This window comes from Oenanthe melanoleuca, chromosome 2 (genome assembly GCF_029582105.1).
Source record: "Oenanthe melanoleuca isolate GR-GAL-2019-014 chromosome 2, OMel1.0, whole genome shotgun sequence".
Lineage (NCBI taxonomy): Eukaryota > Metazoa > Chordata > Aves > Passeriformes > Muscicapidae > Oenanthe > Oenanthe melanoleuca.
Genome location: NC_079335.1, coordinates 133,726,379 through 133,749,757, shown reverse-complemented (window position 1 = coordinate 133,749,757; position 23,379 = coordinate 133,726,379). Strand labels below are relative to the sequence as shown.

At 41.1% G+C, this 23,379-nt stretch overlaps 1 protein-coding gene across 2 annotated transcripts; it reads left to right on the top strand.

The window, feature by feature from the left end:
- Nucleotides 1-1,940: 1,940 nt before the first annotated feature.
- MAP3K8 (mitogen-activated protein kinase kinase kinase 8) lies at nt 1,941-22,102 on the top strand. 2 transcript variants are annotated; one of them, XM_056485042.1, is made up of 9 exons: nt 1,941-2,103; nt 5,296-5,422; nt 6,256-6,616; nt 9,692-9,856; nt 11,308-11,569; nt 14,149-14,255; nt 18,199-18,351; nt 18,987-19,233; nt 20,670-22,102. In XM_056485042.1, the coding sequence occupies exons 2-9, from the start codon at nt 5,388-5,390 to the stop codon at nt 20,801-20,803; spliced, it is 1,464 nt and encodes a 487-aa protein (XP_056341017.1). In that variant the 5' UTR covers nt 1,941-2,103; nt 5,296-5,387; the 3' UTR covers nt 20,804-22,102. The 2 variants fall into 2 exon arrangements, with proteins under 2 accessions (XP_056341017.1, XP_056341018.1); XM_056485043.1 differs by lacking the exon at nt 1,941-2,103 and adding an exon at nt 2,403-4,652.
- The last annotated feature ends 1,277 nt before the right edge of the window (nt 22,103-23,379 follow it).

Sequence of the window (23,379 nt, the reverse complement as noted above, 5' to 3'; positions counted from 1 at the left end):
CATGGCACTCAGTGCTGTGGTCTAGTTGACATGGTAGTTTTTGGTTACAAGGTGGACTTGACGATCTCAGTTCTTTTCCAACCTGACTGATTTTGTGGTTCTGTTTGTCTGGTCCTGGGCCAGGGCTGTGAAGCCAGAGTTACTGCAGTGAGGGCAGCATGTGGGATCAGAAGTGAGGTGGCAGGGGCAGAAAGCTGCAGAGCACCCAGCAAACACTCTTTGGTCTGCAGCAATGTACCCCAGGCATGTACTGAAGAAAATGTAATTTTCTTTGGTTTTCAAAAGCAGTCAATTATATAAAACTTGTGGCTACATCTGTAGTGTATGTTAGGGTACTTAGAGTGTTAGTAGGTCTTCAGTACAGTGTTGTAGATACTCTTGGCAGTCTCCCAGTAAGTCAGGGTCTGTAAGTAATTGTTATGACCTAATTATTTTGGTTTTGTATTCTAGGATGATCATTAAGACAGAGAGTAGATTGCTTTTTAAATAGAGCATTTCAATTTATATCCTACTTATGCATGCCATGGAGTACAAACTTGTGTTTCCTCCATCTCTCCATGGCAAATTTCCTCTGGAATCCTAAGTGCCTAAATTCATTGATGTGGAGAGAGGGACTCCTCCTCCTTCCCTCTTTGAAGTTGGTCTAAAAATAGAAAAGGGTTTCATTAAAATTAATTGTGGGTTTGGAAAAACTAATAGCACAAGCAAGTTCCTGAAAGAGGATACCCTGAGTATCCTAGCGTGAGAGCTGCTGCATGTTCAGGATGTGTTACTCAGCCTCCTTAACCTCCCACTTTCAAGATGCTGCCAATTCCACCCTCTCCTTGGTCTGGCCTCTCCTATAGCCTAATTTATTCTTCAGCCCTTCCTCTCTTTTTTCTTTCTATAATCATCTTCAGCTTTCATGCCTTTTTTATCACAGGGTTTTTGTTTGTTTATTTGTTTTGTTGTTTTTTGTTGGTTTGTTGTTTTGTTTTTTTTTTTTTTTAGCAAATGCACTGGATGGTGCAATTGAACAAGGTCAAACTCAACAAAGAAGACACCTATTTCCTTATGGAGACTTGCCAATGTATTTAATATCTGCATAGTCTAGAAAAGAGACCGTGTATGAGCAAAGGTTAACCCTGCTAATGGAGTTCCATACACATAGTTATGATGCTAAGGAAAATAAAATTCTATAGTGAGTCTAAATCCTTGCACATTTCAGAATGTCATTTGTGACGTTCTTTGGACATACTTTGGACAGTTTTGAATGCCCCAGGAGAGGTGGCAAACATAAACCCTTTAAACAAGGGAGTCAGGGTATCTTGATAATATAAACAGAAAAGGACTTGTATGAACTACTAATAAACACCGAAGCCTAAGCTGAATGTTTGTCCTGAAACTTTATAATGATGGTTTTGCCACTGACTACAGTAAGCAAATAGTCATTACACTGCAGATAATGAACCAAAAATCGCTCTTGTGTCTCTTGACACCTTGAGACAGATTCAGCTCCTCAGCTCGTAGTGCTGTGGCAGCTGGTTTTCTTAAAGGTGATACTTGTCTCCCTAAAAACGAACTGACTGAAGAGGAGCTATTGGGTAGCACAGTTTTGCAAGAGTTACTTCCTTATGGATAAGAAATAAAAAGTCGTTGTGCTCGATTTTAGCAATTACCCCACTCATACTACTGTGTCTTGAAGTATTTTAATACTACTGCCACTAACAAATTCTTCACATTGTTGTCCTAAATTCCACCCGCGTGTCAGCTGAAGTTTGATTCAGATAATGTTTAAACTCGTAGGACTCTGGTGGACGCCCTCTAGGTGCGCACGGAAACATGAGGCGGTAGAAAAGGGATTTACCGATGCCACCGCCTGGGACGAGCCATTGCCGCCGCTGGAGCAGGAGGCGATCGCTGGCCGCGCTTGAGGCCGGGTTAGAACAGCGCAGCGCCCGCTCCTGCCGGAAAACCGAAATAGAAAGCGGGGCCAGGGCCGGCCGGTCCCCCGCCCTCGGCCGGGGGCGGGCGGTGCTACCTGCGCCTTCCCCGCCCCCGGGAGATCCCCGCGGAGCGGAGCGGAGCGGAGCGAGCGGACGGGCGGCGCGGCTCTCCCGGCGGGTGAGCGGGGCCGGCAGGGCTGGGCAGGGCACGGGGAGCCCGGGCGGGATGGAGCGGAGCGGGCTCGGGGTGTCTCGGGCCCCGCTGCGGCTGTGGCGGGGCAGGTCCCCGCTGCCCTCGGCCGCCCGAGCGGCGCCGTGTGCCCGGGGAGCCGCCGGGGCTGCGGCACCTGCGCTGAGCCGGGCGGCGGGGCCGGGACCGGGGATGGGGCCGGGGCTGGAGCCGGGGCTGGAGCCGGGGCCGGGGCCGGGCTCTGCTGCTGCCGGCGCTGCGACAGTCGCCGATTCCCGTACCCCGAGTGAACACGGGAAATGTTGACGAAATTCAAGTTGTTGATATTTCTTGTTCCTTATCAGTAGAAGTTTTTTTTCAGAGGGATTGTGTTTGTCAAGGTCTGTCGATAAGTTTTCTTGGAAGTAAATAGGGACTTTTTTCCATTTCTAGTGGGCAGTCTCTTGTCACTTAGACTAGAAAATTATTTTCTAAAAGCAGCACAAGAGATCTTTATTATGGGTGTACGACTCTGTTGAGCCAGTCTATGCAGTTTGTGTCTAGTTTGTTTGTTTGTTTTTTTGGAGGGGGGGGTTGTTGAAATTTTTTGTCTGTGTGTTTTAGGTTTTTAAATTTTATTTTTATTGTAGATTTTGTTCAATCTTTTCCATCGTTGATCCCTGACACACAAAAAGTCCCACAGAGGTTTAGCAGTCTGGTGTGCAGTTACTCTCATTTAATATGATGACTTTAAGGATGGTCTCTGGCAGCACACTTCTTAGGCAAAAGGGGTTGAAAAGCTACGCAGAGAATAGAGAAATAAACCTTTGCCTTACAAATTACTCATGTGATGATGTTGAAATATCGGCAAAACTGGAGAAAGCGTCTTGTGCTTTAGCAACTGACCTAAGTGTTTGCATGCAGTTTTATTTTTCCACTGCAGGTAAACCCAGTTTTTCAGCTGAGAATAAGTAAAGCATGTTTAGTGATGTCATTTCTTCATGAACCTAGATTATATAGGATGATTTAGAATATTACATGAGTGCCCACCACTGATACTAGTACAGGATTTTAGGGATAAATAGGAAGAGTGAATTCCCTATTGGGAAATGGATTTTTTTTTTTTTTTTTTTCCTGAGGGGGAAATATATAATATTAAATTATTAAATTGCTACATAATTTTAAAAATCAGCTTTTATAGTCTAGACATTGCTTTTGTTGTGTAAACATTTAGTCCTTAGAATTTACTAGATATAGGAAAAAATGAAATAATTGGAAAAAGACCTGTAAAATTATCAAGTCCAACCCAGCAGTATTAAGCCCATGACTAAACTGTGTCACGTCTACATGTATGCCTTTTAAATCCCCACCAGGATGGTGATCCCACCACTTCCCTGGGCAGCCTGTTCCAGTGTTTGACAACTCTTCCAGTGAAGAAATTTTTCCTAATATCCAACACAAATTGAGGCCATTTCCCCTTGTCCCATCACTTGTTATTTGAGATAATGGTGAAGGGTTTGCAGCTTTTCTCAAGCACTAAAAGCACAGAACTGAGAATATGCAGGTTAGAGGCACTTCTTCATCTTATTCAGAGCTTTTTGGGTAGTAGTAAAATTAACAAGAGTATTATTAGTATGGTGCTCTAGCTTGGGAACATTTTGAGGAACAGAGCAGAGCTGGCACTTCCAGAAAGCTACATTTGGTCTAATCTGTACAGATGCTTTGTGCATGAAAATGCTTCAGAGAGTAAATTAGTTTAACTGTGGTGCATATTTGTCTTTATCCACAAAAGACCAGAGCATCTAGAGGCTCATGTTTTTCTTCAGAAAGTCCCTCAGGACTAGTTTGTAACTTTAACTGACTTTACACATGAGGTCTCTTGGTTCCTTTTATGACAGCAGTGTTTCTTTTCTTTTGAACCCCACTAATTCAGCACAAAAAAAAAAAAAAAAAAAAAAAAAAAAGCAAGAAAAAAAAAAAAAGAAGTGAATAGAAGTCCTGTTCTGGGGAAAAATAGAAATCTCATTTCTATTAAAAACTAACAATGTTCAGTCTTTGTTAAGAGCCTATGGCTTGGTCATGGAGTGAGTTGAGGTGATAAGGGATAGAAAACACCCACAGCATCTTTTCCTTTTTGTGACTTCTCTGAGCACCCAGGATACAAAACCTGGGGCCTCCCCAGTCAAGTAGTGCTAGTGACCACAAAGTTTCCATCCTGGCTGCCCTAATGCTGGGCATGTGGGTTGGCTAGGGCCGGATGGACTGGTGTAGAGTGCTGGTGACAGTCACTGTGCCTGTCTTGGGGGGATGGGGGGCACAGTACTGCTCTGCCACCATCACTCCCAGGGCTTGAGTCTGAGAAGGAATATGCACTGTTTGCCTTCCCTGATGCTGCATCTGCTGTCCTGTCCTGCCTTTTGAATTTTCAGCACGTGGTCTGACTTCTTTGCCAACTCAGACACGTCATTTTACTTGGTTTTCTTCACATTAGAGCTGACGTAAATACTCTAACCCATGAGAAATATGTGCCACAGAGCTTCTGCATCCTTGTGGTGAGGGTAAGAAAGATAGTGATCATACCCAGAAACTGTACCTGGTAAATGCATTGCTCCATGGCCTCAGGGGACCGAGTCTGCTGCTTGTCCTTGAGATAAAGTTTTGTTTGCCGATTTTCTTTTCTCTTTTCTTTTCTTTTCTTTTCTTTTCTTTTCTTTTCTTTTCTTTTCTTTTCTTTTCTTTTCTTTTCTTTTCTTTTCTTTTCTTTTCTTTTCTTTTCTTTTCTTTTCTTTTCTTTTCTTTTCTTTTCTTTTCGTCTAGTTGTTATCTTTTGCCCAAAATAGTTGGTGTAGTGGATTATGAAAAAGGGAAATGAGAGCTCTCTAAAGAGGGCATGCTGTAGTCAGTTCTGCTAAAGTAAAAGGAGGTCCTGCTCTTTGCTTAAACAAGCATGAGACAGAGAGGATATAACTCAGAACCTAACCATGGAAAAATTATTTTTCACTACTACTTGGAAATATGGATGATACAGTAGCTTGATTCTTTCTTGAGTTGGCATCTTTTTCTGCAGAAAAATCCCCTGTTATCTCGGCCTTGTGATTACTAGCTCTTCTTTCCATGAAGCAAATGATCTATATGAGTACAAACCAGTCCTTCTGCTTGAGCTGGTATGCAATGCCTTTATTTGTTTTGCTTTTTTAATAGACTGCCACAGAACACTGTGAAATTATCATCAGTGGTAAATACGGGTTCAGGAAAACATGATGACTTCAGGGATTCTATTGAGACGTTTTTAAATGGTTTTGAGTGATGTAATCAGGTTAAATACAAGGTAAGTGCTCTAGACATTTATGTGTTGGTAACTATTTATGTCAGTATTTTAATGAATTCCCATACATACCTTTTTAACTTGAATATGTAACTCTTTGGAATAGAAAGGGACTTCTTGGGAGGTTGAACCCAACTTGCTGTATGTAACTATTTCAGCAAAAGAGTTGCAATAGTAACCTAAAAAGTTATTGTTAGGTGTAGAGGGAACAGAACAAACTGCTGGGAACCACTTCACAAGCTCATTGCTTTTATGATAGCTCTGTTTCTGACTTTCTTCTGAAATTCAGGATGAAAATTTCAGTTCAAGTCTAGTTAAAAAAACATACAGATTTTATATCTCAGGTGGTGACATTTGTGTTTTGCACAATGATACTAACAGATGCCTATTACTAGTGGAATAACCTTGCTTTGTGACCTTTTCTACTTCCTGGATACATCACATAAATTGCCAATACAAACTTTGATATAAACTAATTGAGAATGTTAATATCTCTCTTTATGATTCTTTTCCAAACAATGGATTTCTTTGTTTGTATTGAGGGTGCTCCTTCATTTTTGCATTTCTATTGCAGTGGTGTGTTCTTACTGTACCTGTTCCTCTTAGGGAAAGCTTTATCATAATAAATTCCAAGAGTGAGGTTAACTAGTAACTTCTAAATAAATACCACTATTTCAATATTTTCACTATTTCAATATTTCTCCATTTTATCTTTACCCAGGATCTTAATTAAGATTTTATTCATAATACAAGTTATTAATTTTAAATCTGTATAATGATGTGCAAATTTAGGTGAAAAGTGTTTTCAAGTTTGTTTCTCTTTTTTTTTTTTCCAGGAGTGATTTTGCAAAGTGGACAGTAATGGAGTATATGAGCACGGGTAGTGATAGCAAAGAGGAGATTGACTTGTTGCTAGCTGATCTAAATATGTCTGAGGTGATAGCCATCATGGAAAACCATTACCCAGGTGAAGACATTGCAGTCTATGAAGACAGCTTAATTACAATGTGTGAAGAGGCAAATCAGAATGATGAACGTGCAGAATCATTACTGTTTTGTGAAAGGGAGGTCTCTTTGATGTCCTCTGTCAAATATGGGACTGTGGAAGACCTGCTTGCTTTTGCAAATCAGGTGTCCAACACTGCAAAACAATTTAAAGGATGCACACAACAGGAATCTGGAATCCTCTTGAATATGGTATGTACCTCTGTTTTCCTTTCACTTAGCATTTCATAGACCATAGGAATTAGAAATTTTTAATGATTCTAAATAAAGATCAGTCCCAGGAGTAACAGGCTGTGTTTTCTTGTGCAACCCTGGGGCTGGAAGGGGTCTCTGAGCCTATCAAGTCTAGCCCCTGCAGCCTCAGGCAGCTATGGAGAAAGGTCTGTTGTTCAGAAGGAGCCACTCTGTTATCTCCTAGTATCCCTGGAGGTTAGAAAACATTTCCCAGTGTCGAATACAAACCTGAGACAAGCAGCCAAAAAGCAAAATCTACAACTCATTTTGTCCTTTCAGTACTTAAATGGAGCTTATAAAATCCACAACTTGTATAAAAAAAAGGCAGAGTGACTTTTTAGAAGGGAGTGTAGTGATAGAACAAGGAGAAATGTGCAGAGATTAAAAGTGTAGAGATTTCTTTACTCTGAGGGTGGTAAGGCTCTGGAACAGATTGTACAGAGAAATTGTGGATGCCCCCATCCCTGGAAGTGTTCAAGGCCAGGTTGGGTGGGGCCTTGAGCAACTTGACCTAGTGGGTCACATCCCTTCCCTTAGTAGGGGAATTGCAATTAGATGATCTTTAAGATCCTTTCCAACCAAAGCCAATGAACTATGATGATTTACATGTCTGGGAAACAGCAAGAGTCTTCTAGTACCTTGTGTTCATGCAGTAAAACATGCAGACTCCCAAAAATAAAGATCTAGGATCTAACAATATAGTTTCTAAATTTGCTCTGTCTGCACAAAATGTCAATTGTAGTAATATAAGGAGAAAAAGCACTTATTATCAAGTGTGATTTTAAGTGTTACAATATTATGTAATATCTCACACTGCTAAATTCAAGTATATAGATGTGTTGTTTTGAGATGTTCCCTGAAATTGTTTGTGTTCTACAAGCATCTCTGGATATTAGTGTCATTAAACTTTTGTTTTAGATCAGTTGCTCTAAAAACAATCAGTGTTGCAATGGAATTCTATTCACGTGTGTTGGTGTTGCTGCTGTATTTTCTTAAGATGCTAGACATCTATCATCTTAAAAATCCTGAGTATAATCTATTTTATATGTGAACACTGTTTGCTTGAGGCTTTCTGGTTACTGAGATGCAAAATACCTGAGCATTCAGTAACCTGAGTAACACAGGGTATTGCTTTATTCTGATTTGGAGGGAGCATTGCAGTATTGCAAAACAATCACTTTTCAACTCTGTAACATTGAAATGACACTTAGTAATATTACATGTTTCCTATGCTTAGGGTAGACCCTGTTCTGCATACTGGTGGTTGTTTTCCTTACAGATGCATACAACTGGTATGAACCAAGCACTATTAGGTGCACGTGATCCCATTATGCAACTGAGGGTTGGAGGCAGGGCATTACCTGTGCATGCATTTCAGCAGGGGCATTGCTCTGTAAATACCTACAGCATTGTTGTTAGGGTCAGGAGTGTTTCTGATTGCCTGGTGACCCTCACTGGCTGCACTGTGGCTTGCATCACAAAGGGCCTTGTAGTGTGCAAGCTGGATTTCTTTTAGTTGAAACTGAACTGAAAGATGCATTGCAGCCATAGACAGTTGTTCAGAGGGTCAGGCTAGGAGCTAGTCCTAAAAGCCTCCTGGAAATATGAGTAGTTTGGTGGTCATCACTGTTTTGCTCTGTAAATCAACTCTGCTCAGCATCTCTTCCTTTCCAGGATAAGGTGTGACCCATACAGATTAGTCTCAACCTTTTGAAATGCTGAAGTAGACAAGCAAGATGGACAGATTGTTAGACATACACAGATTGATTTACCCTACCTCTAATAAGCAGAGGGAAGGCTTGTTCTCTCTATCCTAAGCAGAATACTTTTTATTAAAGGACAGACCCCCATGCCCACTTGGCCAAAGTTTAAGAACATATTTAGGAACTTGGTAAAATTAATTTATTTCGTGTCATAACATAAATCATAACTGACAATTTTAGCAGTCAAGAAAGTACTTTTCTAATTGAAAAGCATGAAGGGAGGTTAAGAATGAAAGATTGTATGTTACATCTTAAATAGAAGTCTAAACCAAATAATCTTCCTTATATGATATTATCTTAAAAACAGTAGCTGAAGAGCTGAGTATTTGAGGCCCTGTGACAGATATGAAATGATAAATATCCTTGATGTGATTTTACATTTCTTCAAGAATGTTGATAAAGTAGCAGTAAGGAGATTAATGATATTCCAGATACTGGCTGAAATAATTTGAAGCATATTCATAGGAAAGGTTAATAATTTTGTAGCTGAGAGACTGAAGAAGCAACATCAGAGATCAAGCAGAGATGACATGGCTGTAGTTAGGCATTTGGTCTCTCTCTGTCTCATGCAGAGGGAGGGAGCTCTTTGGGAGAAAGATTTAGAGCAAGATACTGACAGGTGCCCTGAATCCCCTCCTTGTCTAGTTGTTGACACAGAAGATCCAAAGCTCCCAACATTACCCACCTGGAGGAGGCAATGTTGCTCCCACTCTTCTTTTCTAAGCTATGATATAAAACTATAGGACAGTGGCTGGTAAAATCGAGGCAGACTTCTTTGACCTTTTACTAAGCAGCAGAAACTCCAATATAAGATGGAAAACTAAACTCCTAGGAGTGCATTGTGATATTAGGAAATGCTGAAACTCTTGCTCACATTGTTGTATAAGATAACCTGTGAGTAACAGGTATGTGGCATAACAAGTTAACATTACAGGAAGGACAAACATGTGCAGGTAAATCTAATAACAAGAGGTGGGTAATTTCATTAACCTAGCAGCTGTTGTTGTTGTTTCAAGACAATTAATTGCAACTTACACTTCATAAGTTAGTCACTGGAGAGAAACATGGATGCCTGGGCTGTGAATGAATGCCACACCTCACATGCTGTTCCCATTTGGTGTTACTAAATAAAGACTGCTAAACAGATCATTTACATCATACACATAAGTGGAATATCTTTTTTTTTTGTCCACTATATGTATAAAATTAATCAGATTTGAAGTCATTTTCACTTCACTGTGTTTTTTTTATTATTTATTGAACTCCTCAGATCACACCCAAGAACGGGCGCTATCAGATTGACTCGGATGTGCTCCTGTTTCCCTGGAAGTTGACTTACAGGAATATTGGCTCTGACTTTATTCCTAGGGGAGCTTTTGGGAAGGTGTACTTAGCCCAAGACAGAGAAACCAAGAAACGAATGGCATGCAAACTGGTATGTTAGTTCAGTAGTTTTATCTCTGAGCAAATATTGTATGACATACTACTTACAGTATACTTTCAAATATGTCTGTATCAAATTCCACTGTTGGCTGATGATCATCTTGGTTTTGTTGGCCTAAACAAGGTGGGGGAAATGCACACTTCTGTTAGCATGTTTAAATTTTTTTGGCTCTAAAGCTGCAGATGTTTCAGCATTTTGAATGTATCTGGAAGTCTGTGTAACTGGCACATGGGCTGTGCTGCAAAGTGGATTTTCTACTTGTTCTACTGTACTCTCCATGAAAATATCAGTGTGAGATCCCATCCCCTGCTGAAGGTGGTAGCAAAACCCTGCTGCTGCAGAATTTTTAGGCTCTTGTCCTTTAAATGAGGTGCTCAGACTTCAGTTTTCTTTACTCCAGTGCTATTAAAGTCCCTGAGAACTCAGTATGTGCAGCTCTGTTTTGGGCACTGACAGAGTTAAGGCTGTGAGATGCCTCAAAAGAACTGCTGAGCACTGCCCTATTTTTATGCAAGACAACATTTTCTTTCAGCTATGCCTTCTAACATACTATTTTGAATTGAGCAGTAAATATTCAGGGCCAGTAAAAGCTCAGTTGGGACATTGCTCTATATCCCCAAGCTCATGAATAAGTACCTGTATTAATTCTCTGTGAAATAGTTGGGCAGGCAGCTGTATGTCCTTCCCCTGCAGCCTGTGTGTCTATATGGGGACAGATTGTTAGCTGCTCCTGCATAATCCACCGCAGAATTAAGTATCCTAATGTTTCTGAAAATACAAACAGTATCTCTCATTGAATAGATGAGCCTCTTATTTGGTTCACAGACACCAATCCAAGGGAAGAAAACTAAACAGAGCAGTAGTAGCTTTTCTGTCTGTATGCAAACACTGCTTTTATTGTCTCAGCAATCTGCCATCAGTACTTTTTAAAGAAATATCATGCTGCTGGAGCTCCCTTCAAAGCAGGTTTCATTCCTTGCAAGCCATAAACCAGTGCTGATAAGGACTGAATTGAGGTCAGTAATGGACCTGAGCACTGCAAGCACTGATCCACCTGTCAGGTGGGTGTGTAGTTCTGGTAGTGCAGATGAGTGCACAAAGCTAATGGAAAAAGCAGTGGGAATTTTATCTCCTTCACCAGGAAGTTTGCATAAAGCTTTTGCGTAATCACTGGATTTTGACGGGAATAACTCTTGCTACATTGCTTTTTCTGGAAGATTGCACTTTTTATTTGGGCATGATTCCAAAATATCTCTCAACTTTTAACAGGAACTCTCTCAGCTGCAAAGGAAAAAAAGTCACAGGAACAAAGGAAAGCTTAGTAGTTTAACAAGTGGATGCAAGTGCTATACTTCCTTCTTTTTTGTTAATCAATAGGATAACTAGTGTCCACATGGAGCTTGTTTTTGTTGTGGATAACTGGTTTTGTTTCCATGTCCTAGGTCCCAGTGGAACAGTTCAAACCATCAGATGTGGAGATACAGGCATGTTTCCGTCACGAAAACATTGCTGAATTATATGGAGCTATTTTGTGGGATGAGACCATCCATCTCTTCATGGAAGCTGGAGAGGGAGGATCTGTCATGGAAAAGCTGGAGAGCTGTGGTCCTATGAGAGAGTTTGAAATAATTTGGGTGACAAAGCATATTCTGAAAGGACTTGACTTTCTCCACTCGAAGAGGATTATCCACCATGATATCAAACGTACGTCTGTGACTCCTTGGGGTAATTTCTGCTCCTGGCTGGGCTGGGGCCCTGGTGGAGTGCCTGGGACTGAGCTGGGACATGCAGCCTTACATCTCTGAGTGGGAGGGATGGACAGTGCTTAACAAATGGCAAGGTCAGGTTCTGGAGGTGATAGTTACTACAGTATTTATTAATTCACTCCAGCAGACAGGGTAATTAGAAAGATCCTATGCCATTCACTAGTAACTCAATTTAAATAAAAACCTAAAGAGTGAAGTTATCAGTCTGTGTTCAGCCAGAAGTTTCCTACTTTCAATATAAATTCATCCTGAATGTTTCCATGCTCACCTTCAACTTGCACCTTCTTTTAGGTTTTACATTTCTACACAACTGTTCATCAGTTTGAGACTCTTTGGAAGTAAATACATAATTTGTGGTTTTTTTTTTTTCTTTCAACAAGTACAGCAAATTTTAATATATGTTTGCTTTTAAAAAACTCTGGATACTAACATGTATAAATAATCAAACATATTGATGTTAAGTCCAAATTAAATACACTAGTATTAAATTACTTTAAAATTAGCAATAAATGCTGTTGCTCCCAGTACCACCTCAGCCCACAAATAGATGCATCTCTGTGAGTTTATTTAGCTAAACTTGAGGGTTTAAAGTAGAAATATTCAGGCTGAAGCATTGCAATAGTTCACAGAAAATGATTATTAGGAATTGCTAAATTTTTCTCAGTTTTGCATTTTTTTAAAATTTAGTATGGGTCAGTACTTTAGATGTAAGCCTTTGAGATTCTGACAGCTACAAAACTGCTTATTTTTTCCCTTAATTTTTCTTTTTCATTTGTAGTAAGAGTCTTTCTTTATTTTGGCTTTATTTTGATTGGCAGTAACAAAGACGTTAATTAAATGATCTAAAAACTAAACCAGCCCAAAGCCTACTATGTCTAGGTAATAAATAGGAGAATGAGCCCATTGTGAATGTGGTGGATATGAGCGTGTTTCACTTTTTCCAGCCTTTTCCTGTGTTGGTGGATGCAGGGCAGATGAGAGGCAGAGGTTGCCTGGGGCAGATGTGGCTGCCCAGAGGTGCCCAGGGTGAGCCCTGACCAGGCTCCTGCCTGTTTGGTGCCAGGGGTGAGCTGGGTAGTGCAGGCTGAGGTGGTGCCCACTGCCCAGTGTAGTCATCCACTCAGCCTCCATGCAGGGAGCAGTGTGTGCCTTCCCTCCCCAGGTGGAATAAACAGAAAAGACTGTTTCCCAAAACCTCTGATTCCTTCCTCACTCTGTCTGCTGCTTTTGAGCTGCATTGAGTCTGTTCTGCTGATACAGAAGATGAGGATTTTCTGAGAGGAAAAAATGCTCTGAGCAAGGAAAGGGAGGAAGGCATTCTAGTTCTTGGGAGGAGTTCAGTGCTCCCACTCATTTTAACCCTTGCTTGGAGAGCAGTTAAACCATCAGGCTGTTTGGTAGGGGGAGCTTCAGTCCAAAATCAGCTGCAGCTGGGGCTGGGAATGGTCCCAGGCAGGCAGCAGATCCTGCTGCACTGTGGCAGTGTGGCACTTTGCACTGTCTATTATGGGGTGTTTAAAATCCATATCTTCAAAATTATCCCTAAAATTACAGACTTGCATGGTCTATAGCACTGGAAAGGAGGTAGTGGTGTAAAGCATTGCTTCAGGAATCCGAACTGCTGACATCAAGGCTGTCCTCCCACTGGGTGGTCGTGGTAGGCACTGTCAAGATGGAAAATAGCCCACAGTTTCCTGTAAGAAAAATGTGTTTCTGTTGGGTAACTTGGAGACTTCATTTTACCACCTCTTCTGAAACAGCAAAAAAGGATTTCTCAAGGCTCACACTGAGCACTACATTCTTAAATATTTGATCAGAAATACAGCTGCAAACAAAGCCTCTGAGTACAAAGTTGTGCCTTAGGCAGAGTTTTATGAAGGAAAGTAAATTAAGCTCCTAGATACTGCTGCAGTTGAGAGGGAGTTTGAAATGTTCAGTCTTCTATTACTTTTATAGCCATTGTCTGTCCTCTGTTGTCATGCTGAGCTGCCCTCATGAACCAGTGCAGGTGACTGGTGTGGCTGCTGTGGAGGGGCCCTGGTTACTCTCTGCTTCTCTCTTCACTTAAATTATTACTCTAGAAAAGCCTCTGTGAGCAGCAGTTGTGCTGTTTATAGCCAGAGCTGCACAGCATGATCTCCACCTTGGAGACCATTAAACATCTTCAGAGCACCGTGCTATGGTGCCTACCAGGCTTCAGCTTCCTCCTCTACACTCAGCCTTTTTCCTCTTTCTCCTTGTCTTATTTTTTTTTTTTTTTCTTTTTTCATTTTAAGCTAAGAAAAGGACCAAACATGGATTCTTTTATATAAACCAGTCCAGTTTGATTTTTAAGATGTGATTTAAAATTGAACCAAATCATTACCAAACCTTTTTTGGCTAGAAGGATATTGGCTGTAGAGAGTGGTTATGCTAATCTCTCTCTCTTTTTAGGATAGCATGTGAATGAAACAAGAGTGTTGTAAAATAAATACCGAATGTGCCAGACACTTAAATTATATAATTTTTTTCTTTTAGCAAGCAACATTGTCTTTATGTCAACTAAGGCTGTTTTGGTGGATTTTGGCCTAAGTGTTCAAATGACTGAAGACATTTACTATCCCAAAGACCTTAGAGGAACAGAGGTAAGAAGCTGAAGGGAGAAAAGCCCTTATGTTGCATTAATCATTGGTTGTGGTGTTTAGGCTCAAATTTGAAAATGGAGGGTTAGAAGCATGGGTAAAATAGTTACTATAAAATCTGTAAGAAAGTTACTAACATTAGTAGAGTCTCAATTATATTTTTATTTTCAACTTGCTGAATGGAATGCTCTGAAAGCTGTGTCACTTTCTTTGCAGTCCCATTTGTTAGCAATTATTCACTGAAGTCAAACAGTGCTCTGAGGAGGGTTGTTTGCAGTGTTTCAGCTGGTCAGAGACACTTCAAACAGGAATTTGTTCTTTGCTCTAGCAAAGATTTCTTCTGAGATACAGGCTGTGGACTGTGGTGACCTGCTCAATACTGTGCTTTGATTCCTCCTTCAAAACCACAGAAATTACTGATGTCTGGGTTTCATCCCTTAGCCCTCCTAAGCTCTGTTCCCTATCTACATGTAACCCCTTGGCTCTTCAGAGGTTGTGCATGGCACGGGTCATGATTATCTGGTAGAATTCCTTAGACATTACTGTGGTGGAGGTGGGCTCCTTTTAAATGTTCTCAGTGACTTTGAGATTCTGCACACCACTTGGGCTGCATTCCTGCAGAGGTGTTTGCAGTTTTAGCAAACAACCAAGCAGCAACAATTAACTTGGATAGCTGCTGCAGATGTGGTGTCTGTGCTCTCTGTTGCTGGAGGAGATTGTTTACAGGAAATACTTCAGCTGAAATGTTGGCACTTACCCTTTTAATAGTCTTCCACATGTGCAAAGAGGAGATCCTTGTGTAACTGACAAAAACCATTTCACTTTTTAGAAGGGTAGGATAAACCAAGATTTCACAGAAGGTCATGTTTGTTTATTTTTTTCAAGATCATTGAGAAAACACTTGAATATTTGTTTTCAATGTCTTTCTAGTCAGGGGAGTTAAGAGCTTAAAATGGTTGCTAAGCTGGAAGCAGTATATGCTTTCTGGCACTTCATGTATGAGCTTTGTGGGGTTTTTATTTTGGTTTGGGGTTTTTTGCTTGTTCAAGGGGGTTTTGTGTGGTTAATGAGAGTAAGAACAGTGGTGGGTATGAGTTGGTAGGGTATTTCCCAATGATGGAGATGTGTGTAAACAGGAAATTTCCATGATTGTGGAGCAGACTGGTGAGGATCCACTTCTGGGTCTTGGAGGACAGACCAAGACTGTGTTAATAAGAACAAGTGAAAAGTGAAAACACTTCAGTGTTTTCACTTTGCCAAGTGAAAAACACTTAGTTCTTCATTTAATAGGAGGAAAATGATTCCCCACACTTTAACACCTGCAGTCTTGTCCTCAGAAAGCTGATAATTCCCCCAACCCTGAAATATGGCCCTGTTTGGTGTTTGCTGTCTCAGGAGAGCAGCAATCCTGCTACAGCACCACAGCCAGAGGTGGGGTTGGAGACACAGCACTGTTACAGGCTGATGATCCTGATGCTTCTATAGGTTTTTCTGCTCACAGTCTTCATTCTAGGCATCTTCTTCCCCATAGTGCCTAATCCTGTCACCCACAAATGGCCTCTGTAGTCTGGCCTTCTTGTTTGTTAGGGTTTTTTCTTCAAAGTAAAATCTTGACTTTACAAAGTCTTCTTGAATTTTGCACCCTGTGTTATGCAGCCTTAAGGAGTAGTGCAGTTGTCCTGCTCTTCCTGCAGGTAATTGTGCAACCAACCCCAGGCTGGGGCTCTGTCACTGCCAGGCAGCATTGTGCCTGTGAGCTGGCTGGTTTCTCTTACATCTGGTATTGGCAGGGACTTGTGTCCTTGAGGGAAGTGGCAGGTGGAGTAACCTTTGTCCTGTGCATGTTCTCTGGGAGTTAGGATTTTCATTCAGTTCCAGAGCACAGAAAGTCTGAATGTAGTGAATCTTCTTTGTGCTTGTAAAAATGAGTAGTCACAATTCTGGGCAACAGGATTGAAGGAAAAGTTTTTTGTATAGTGGTGTAGTGTGAAAAAACTGGTGCTCCTGCTTTTGTGTACAAGTCATGCAGAACATTAAACTGTGGTTGTTATGAAACTGCTCTGCAGGAAATACTTTTTCTAGGCAGTTGTTACACTTTCTGTTAGGCTTCTGTCACTTTGTTAAAATATATAAGCTTCAGTTACAACCATCTGAGGGTAAAAAGTTGTCTGCTAAAGTTTATTGAGTGTGGAAGGTATGATTCATTTTCAGGAATGCTAAACTAAAACTAGCACAGCATGAAGAAAGGACTGGTTTTTAGCTGGGCTGTGACACTGGTCTGACTGGCAGGCAAGTACCAGCCCACCAGTGAGAAGGAATGAGAATGGGAAGTTATCCATGGCTTGTGCTGTTTGCTTTGGTGACAACAGACTCTTAGTCTGAAACCAGAGCTTTGGAGCTCATTTTTGATTTTTGTCCCTGTACAGTCCAGGTGCATCTTGACCATTTTCTCACCTTAACTGCAGATAGGATCTTGTGCCAGCGTTCTTTTGAAGGCAGCTGCTTTTTGCTTATGTAGATTTCACTCAAGTTGCATTGTATTTGCCAAAGTCTTCTTTTTATAGAATTAGGAGTCCTGTTCTTTTCTCCTTATGAGACTTAAAGGTAGAGGATGCAGATGCACTGATTCTCTTTTAGCCCTGAGGAAAGCAATGGATAAGTCAGAAGCAGCTGCAGACACCTGCTGAGGCTTTGCACACACTTCAAATCACAAGTTCTATTTGCAGATATGGAATGTAATTTACTGGGAAGTATTCCTTGGAATCTGTGTGAGCCTACAGCCGTTCTCAATCTGTGGTAATAAGCAGTCAGCCATGTGGTGATGACTTAACTTCCTGCCCCTGTGTCAGTTAATGGCTTTTAATGTGATTCTTTGTGTTAGGATGACTTGAATTAATTAAAGTTTGTTTGAATCCTTTAGAGGGAAATTGGGTGAGGGAAAAGTAGAAACCAGGAGCAAATATGGTAGCTTGCTAGCCTGGTGTGCTCTGAGCTGTGCCCATGTGGTGTTGAAACCTGCTCCCCAGGCCAGTGGCAGAGCTGTGCAGGGTGTGCCTCCTGCATCCTGCCTGTCTGGTTCTCCTCCAGCTGCACTCTGAGCTGCCTTTGCTGGCAGGAGCTTGCAAGATCCTTCTTCAGACTTTTGGCAAATTCAAATGTTTCAGTGAAATGTTTTGATGGAAACTATTTTGGTTTCTGTCAAGAAAGATTAGCATTTTTTGCTTTGGAAAATGGTTAGAAGAGGGATTCTTTTCTTCATAGCTGCTTTGGGGATAATCTGGTGCAAAGGGCACCTAACTTTTAATTTATGAATTGCCTAGACCTGGCTTGTTCCTCATCATCCCATTTCTCAGGATAATGCTCCAACATGCAGGTTAATGGATAAGGAGAGTAAAGAAGACAGGAAGGTATATATCTGCCAGTTCTGCTCAGAAGGGCTGTGTAGTATTCTGTGTGACAGGGATCTGAGGAGTGAACTCCTACTCCCATTTGGTGGCTGTCAGTACAGTTCACCCTCTCTCTTTAGCTCATGCCCAGCCATTGTTCAAGCAGAATGGAGCAGTCCCAGCAGCGCCCCACAAAACAAACTGGCAATTCAGGCACCTCCTTTTGCTGTGGAGGAATGTGGAGGAATGAGGCTTCTGCCTCCCATTGAACAGGGCAGAGCTGTGGCTTGAACCTCAGCCTCTCACAGCTCAGCTAAGGCACATTGCCACTGGCCTGTGGCCTTTCTGAGGAGGGCAAGTCTGGAATATGAGTTTGTCCAGGTACTGTTTCTTTGGCTAAACTCACATGCAGAACACAACTATCTTATTTCCCAAATGGTGCTTGCAGGTACTAGTGGGATTCATCCCTTCTGAGGGGGGTTCCAGGATGACAAAATGTCATTAAGTCATCTTTGGCTGTTGTTTTCCCCTTTGAGTAATCTATTGGTTTTTTTTTACAGATTTACATGAGCCCTGAAGTTATCCTTTGCAGAGGCCACACAACAAAAGCAGACATCTACAGCATGGGAGCTACCATCATTCATATGCAAACAGGCATCCCTCCCTGGGTGAACAGATACCCTCGTTCTGCATATCCCTCCTACCTCTATATTGTAAGTGTCCTGAGCAGAGCCAGCTCAGTATCACTTGGAGGGTTTCCTGTACTCTTGTTGGGAAACCTCTAGTCATATAAAAACTATCAAAATATTTGTCAGAGAGATTATATCATCCTTTTTGCTTCAGGGGAGGGAGGGAGGGAAGAAGTGGGTTTTGATCGTTTAGGGGAAGACAGAGACTGAGCTGGAGTTGTCTCTCTAATTTGGGTTTCAATTTACAGGCCTTGGGTTTACTGGAAGGATGGGGATAGTTCAATGTGAGACTTGATTGAAACAATCAATTTTCTTCTACTTGTCTATTTTCCTTAGAAGTTGCAGATAAAAACTGGAGCCTGGTAGATTTGATTCTCTGATTCTTCCAGTGTGGTACAGAAATCTGGTGAATTTGCATTGCACTGGATTTTAAGCTTACTTGAAATTTCTTTGAGTTTTAAAATTTATTATAAAATCTGATTTTTTAAAAGTGGATTTTGTGTAGTTCTGTGCATGTTCTGTTCTAGTTGATCAGCCCTATTTAGGGAGGTGATGAGTCCTGATTGGGGAATTCCCAGACCACTCATGTGGTTATCTATGACTTCCTCTTCCACTGTTTTTGGAATAACAGTTTCCATGGTGTTTATTTATTCCAACAGATACACAAGCAAGCTCCCCCCTTAGAGGATATTGCTGAGGACTGCAGCACTTCCATGAGAGAATTGCTGGAGGCAGCTCTGGACAGGAATCCCAATCACAGGCTGTCTGCAGCAGACCTACTGAAGCACGAAGCCTTGCACCCGCCGCCCGAGGAGCAGCCGCGGTGCCAGAGCCTGGACTCGGCGCTGTTTGAAAGGAAAAGGCTGCTCGCCAGGAAGGATCTGCAGCTGCCAGAGAATATTACAGGTAATGGCATCAGGCTCACTTGCCTCCTACTTTGTAGACTAGTTTGTGTCAGATCTTGGTTTGGATGAGTGGTGAGGAGCCGACAAACTCGAAACACATCTAGAAAGAGACGGGGGGAAAATCCCGATCAGATGGGATCAGACCCCGAGGTCATGAAGTGATCTGTAAAACGCCCATTGACTTCAATGGGCAGGAACTTCGACTGAATTCTTCGAGGCTCGGGAAGGACTGGCTCTTGGAAAAGCCATGGCATTCAGGGCACTTCATGAAGGATAGATTTTTGTTCCAAATGGACTCAATTTGTCACTGTACTCGAGATGTTTTATAGACCCGTGATTTGTAAACAATGACAAAGTCCAACAACCACCAGCAAATCCAACACGTTTTGCATTCTTAAGGAAAAACACACACACAAAACCATTACTAATGTTGCTGAGTGTCAGCTGTACAAGCCCTTTGTTTTAAAACCTTTGTTTAAAATGACTGTGGGATAGAATGCTGTTGCCCTTGTGCATTAGTAAGTGCTTAATGAAGGATAATACATGAACTAGGTAGGAAACAGCCCTTTCAAGCCCAAGCAAGATTTAGTGCCAACAACCTGCCAACAGGCTTCAAAATGCTTTTCTTCAACTTACCAAATACATTAGGAGGGTTCTGACAAAAGACAAGTGGTTTATTTAAGTGGGATAAATATTTTCAAAGATATCTGTGCAAAGTTTTGGGCACTGTAATGCATAATTGTTGCAACAAATTCACTGAATAAATCAGTCAGAGTTTTTGAATTTAGAATGGCATTGTACCTTCTGGATTTTGCCTTCTCAGACCATCTGAACTAATTCTTTTGAAAATGAAAAGAATATTTGACCATTAAACTTGGATTTTATTATGGGTGCCTGGGATTCCAAGACATTCATTATACAAGTATTCAGGGGAATTCTGCCATTGCAAACCTGATCTGTCTTTTCAGACCCTGATTTAAAAGGAATAAAACAATCTGAAACTGATGGTCCTGTATTCATTCTCTGTTGTCACACCCAGACAAAGATGATGTCATGTGTTTAGATGAAAATTTCCCTATGAGGAAGCAGAATTCTCAGATGACAGAAAGTTAGCAGGTTTTTTCTTGCACCAAACTCCTTCAGCACTATATCTTAGAGGATGAGAAGGTTCTGCTTAGCTGTTCCAGCTGATGGAGACTTTTTAAGTGGCTGAACACACTTGCTGTTTCAGTTGTAAACTGCTTCCCTCTCTTTGTTAGAGTTGTGGGTTGGTTTGTTAGATTTTATTTTGTTTTTGGTTTGACTTATGTTGTACTTAAAATTTTTCTAAACCACAGATTACTAAGACTAAATAATAGGCCAAATATTCCAAACACGAAAATGAACTGATACAGCTATTTGTGCAGTAATGACACAGTTCCTCTATTTTCTTTCTAGATTCCTCATTGTGTAATGGGAGCATGGAAGAGTCAGACCTGCTAAAGAGACAAAGATCACTCTACATAGACCTTGGAGCTCTAGCTGGTTACTTCAATATTGTTAGGGGACCACCAGCCTTAGAGTATGACTGACTCAGTGACATTTTATGTTCACGGGTCAGAAATGGACCTCTACCTCTTAAAGTTTGATTTTAAGACTTGATTTTCCAATTTGTACATAAAACTATTGCCATTATAGGCTGTCAAATGTGAATAGTGTTTAATTGCACAGATGATTAAGCTAAACCCTCAGGGGCTCTGATAAGCTGATCCCAAGCAGTGATGTTTGTGTGTCTGCTGGTTGACCAACAAGAAGATGCTGGAAAGAATACTGCTGCTGAGAATGTCTTAATCCAGGATAACTTCCTGTGCTGGGCCTTGCACTTTTGTAAAACTTAAAATATATGCTTGCAAATAATGTCAGGAAAAAAAATATAATATAATAGTATGTGGGCTGTAAGATTCAGTCTCTCTGAGCTGTCCTTAGAAAAAACCTTCCTGCCATCCCCACCCCCCAAAAAAAAAAGAAAAGAAGTAATTGATTTAACCAGTCAGAGACTGGTTCAGTCTTGTTTCTATCTTTAAGACTTGGTCATTCTTGGTCTTTGAAACTTGGTCAGCCTCTAGTAATTCTTAATGAAAATCAGGGCCTCCCATAAACTGAGCTAATTTCTATCAGCTGTCTGTGGAGTCAGATTATTGCTTGTTTACAGATGTGTTTAACTTTGCATCTTGCCAGGGCAGTGGGAGCTAAGCAGGAGGCTGTCCCCTCCTTTGTGTGTCCAGAGAAGCTTTCACTGGCAGTATCAGTTAGCTTTGGGATTTGCACAGTCAGCTGGCCCTGACAAAGCATGGCTCCTTCCTGTGTTACAGCTTCTGCAAGGGTATCTATGATAGTTTTCAAGGGTAGATCAAGTGTTATTCCCTATTGGTAGCAGTGGGCAGGCTCCAAACTCTTGCTTTTTAATACTTTAAAATTGTACACATGTATAATTGCTCTGAGTGTTACGGTTTGGAAGGAGTGTCATTAGTGACAAGCAGTGTTTATGTTCCTATGGAAATGGAATTACATTGTTCTTGCTGTGCCTCATGCATTTGAAACATGATGTTTTGGATGATAGTAAAACTATGTAAACTGCATAGTTCTGTACATCCCATGGGATGAGAACGTAAACTTTTATAAAACTCTTTCTGATGCTTAGGATGACTCTTTATAAGCATTTGTGTTAAATGGCATACTGTGTATGTTGTACACTGAATTTTTTCTGAAGCACAGTCTCTTTTTCATGTCTGTTATTTAATGCTGCTCCTCTCTAACACATGATCTTAAAGAGATGATTTCTAGTTTGATACTGATATGGTCAAATGAATAAATCCAGCTCAGTGCCTTGAGATGTGGTCATTCTTCCTTCATCTTCAAAAACAGTGTGGGGCTGCAACTGCATTTGGGCCAACACCCCCTACCATGGCCCAGGTACACTACAGGCATCATTCCACTTATTGGGAGGTAGAGTGAAGGTGATTGTTGATGGATTTTGGACTCTGGTGATAGATGGTAAGTATTTCTGGCAGGATCTTCTCACACCCCAACATTCCTTATGTACTGCCTGGATGTTGCAGAGCAGTTGTGTACAACATGGAGCACTTCAGTCCTGATGTTAATTACTGCAAATAATGCTGTTGGGAGTAACCCACTTACTCTAGGGCTTTGTGCAAAATCTCTAGATAACTAGTTGCTTGGAGGAGAGCTGTGTCAGCAAGCCTTCTTAGTATTTATACTGACTGCAGTGATCAGGATGTTCAGGGATCAGACTTTCAGTGTGGCTAACTTAAAGAAAACATGACCTAATGGTTTGGATGTCACCTTTGGTCTCAGAGACCTGTGTTCAATTTTATGATCTTTTGCTGATAGCTTTTGATCTTTAAGGAGATTCATAGAATTATTGGGAAGTAACTTTTCTGATAACAGAAGGTGGGTTTATAATCTCTCCCCCACTTTCCCTTCTATAAAATTAAGGTGTTTATTGTCACCAGACAATGGTTAAGGGTTCTGCAAATGCTTATTGAGTGCCTGTATACTTCAACAATGACATCCATGTCAAAATTGCAGGCTGCTAGGGGTCTTTTACCTTTGCTTTAAAAATGTTGCACTGATTTTTCTTCTATTTTTTTTCTGTAATGCCATTCTCCTTTCCCCCACCCAGTTAAATGTTTTAGCAGGGAAATCTGCATATGGAGACAATATTTAATATAGGCTCACTCTTTCATATTTGAGTTTAGTTATGGCTGTTATATATTGCCAGACATAGGTAATAATGTTTGGCTGAGTAAACCAATAGCTCTTTATAGACACATCCACATGTCTGAACAGTATAAGGGCTTCAGGATAATTATCACTTCAGAGGACTGGTACACAATCAACAAGCAGCTGTTCAGATATGCTGAACACCAAGCATTGCTTCCAGCTCTATCAGCTTTCTGATAGCTGAGGACTGTTTCTTAGGTGAGCCTTAGGCTACAGCATAGCAGGAATTTCTCTCTGGAGCAATACATCACATCCTAAACATCCCACATCCCTCAAGCACATCCCACAGAAGTGATCCCTGCATTGTGTAGGTCCACTTGTTTATACCAGTACCTGGGGAATGAGGTCAGGGAAATGAACTGGG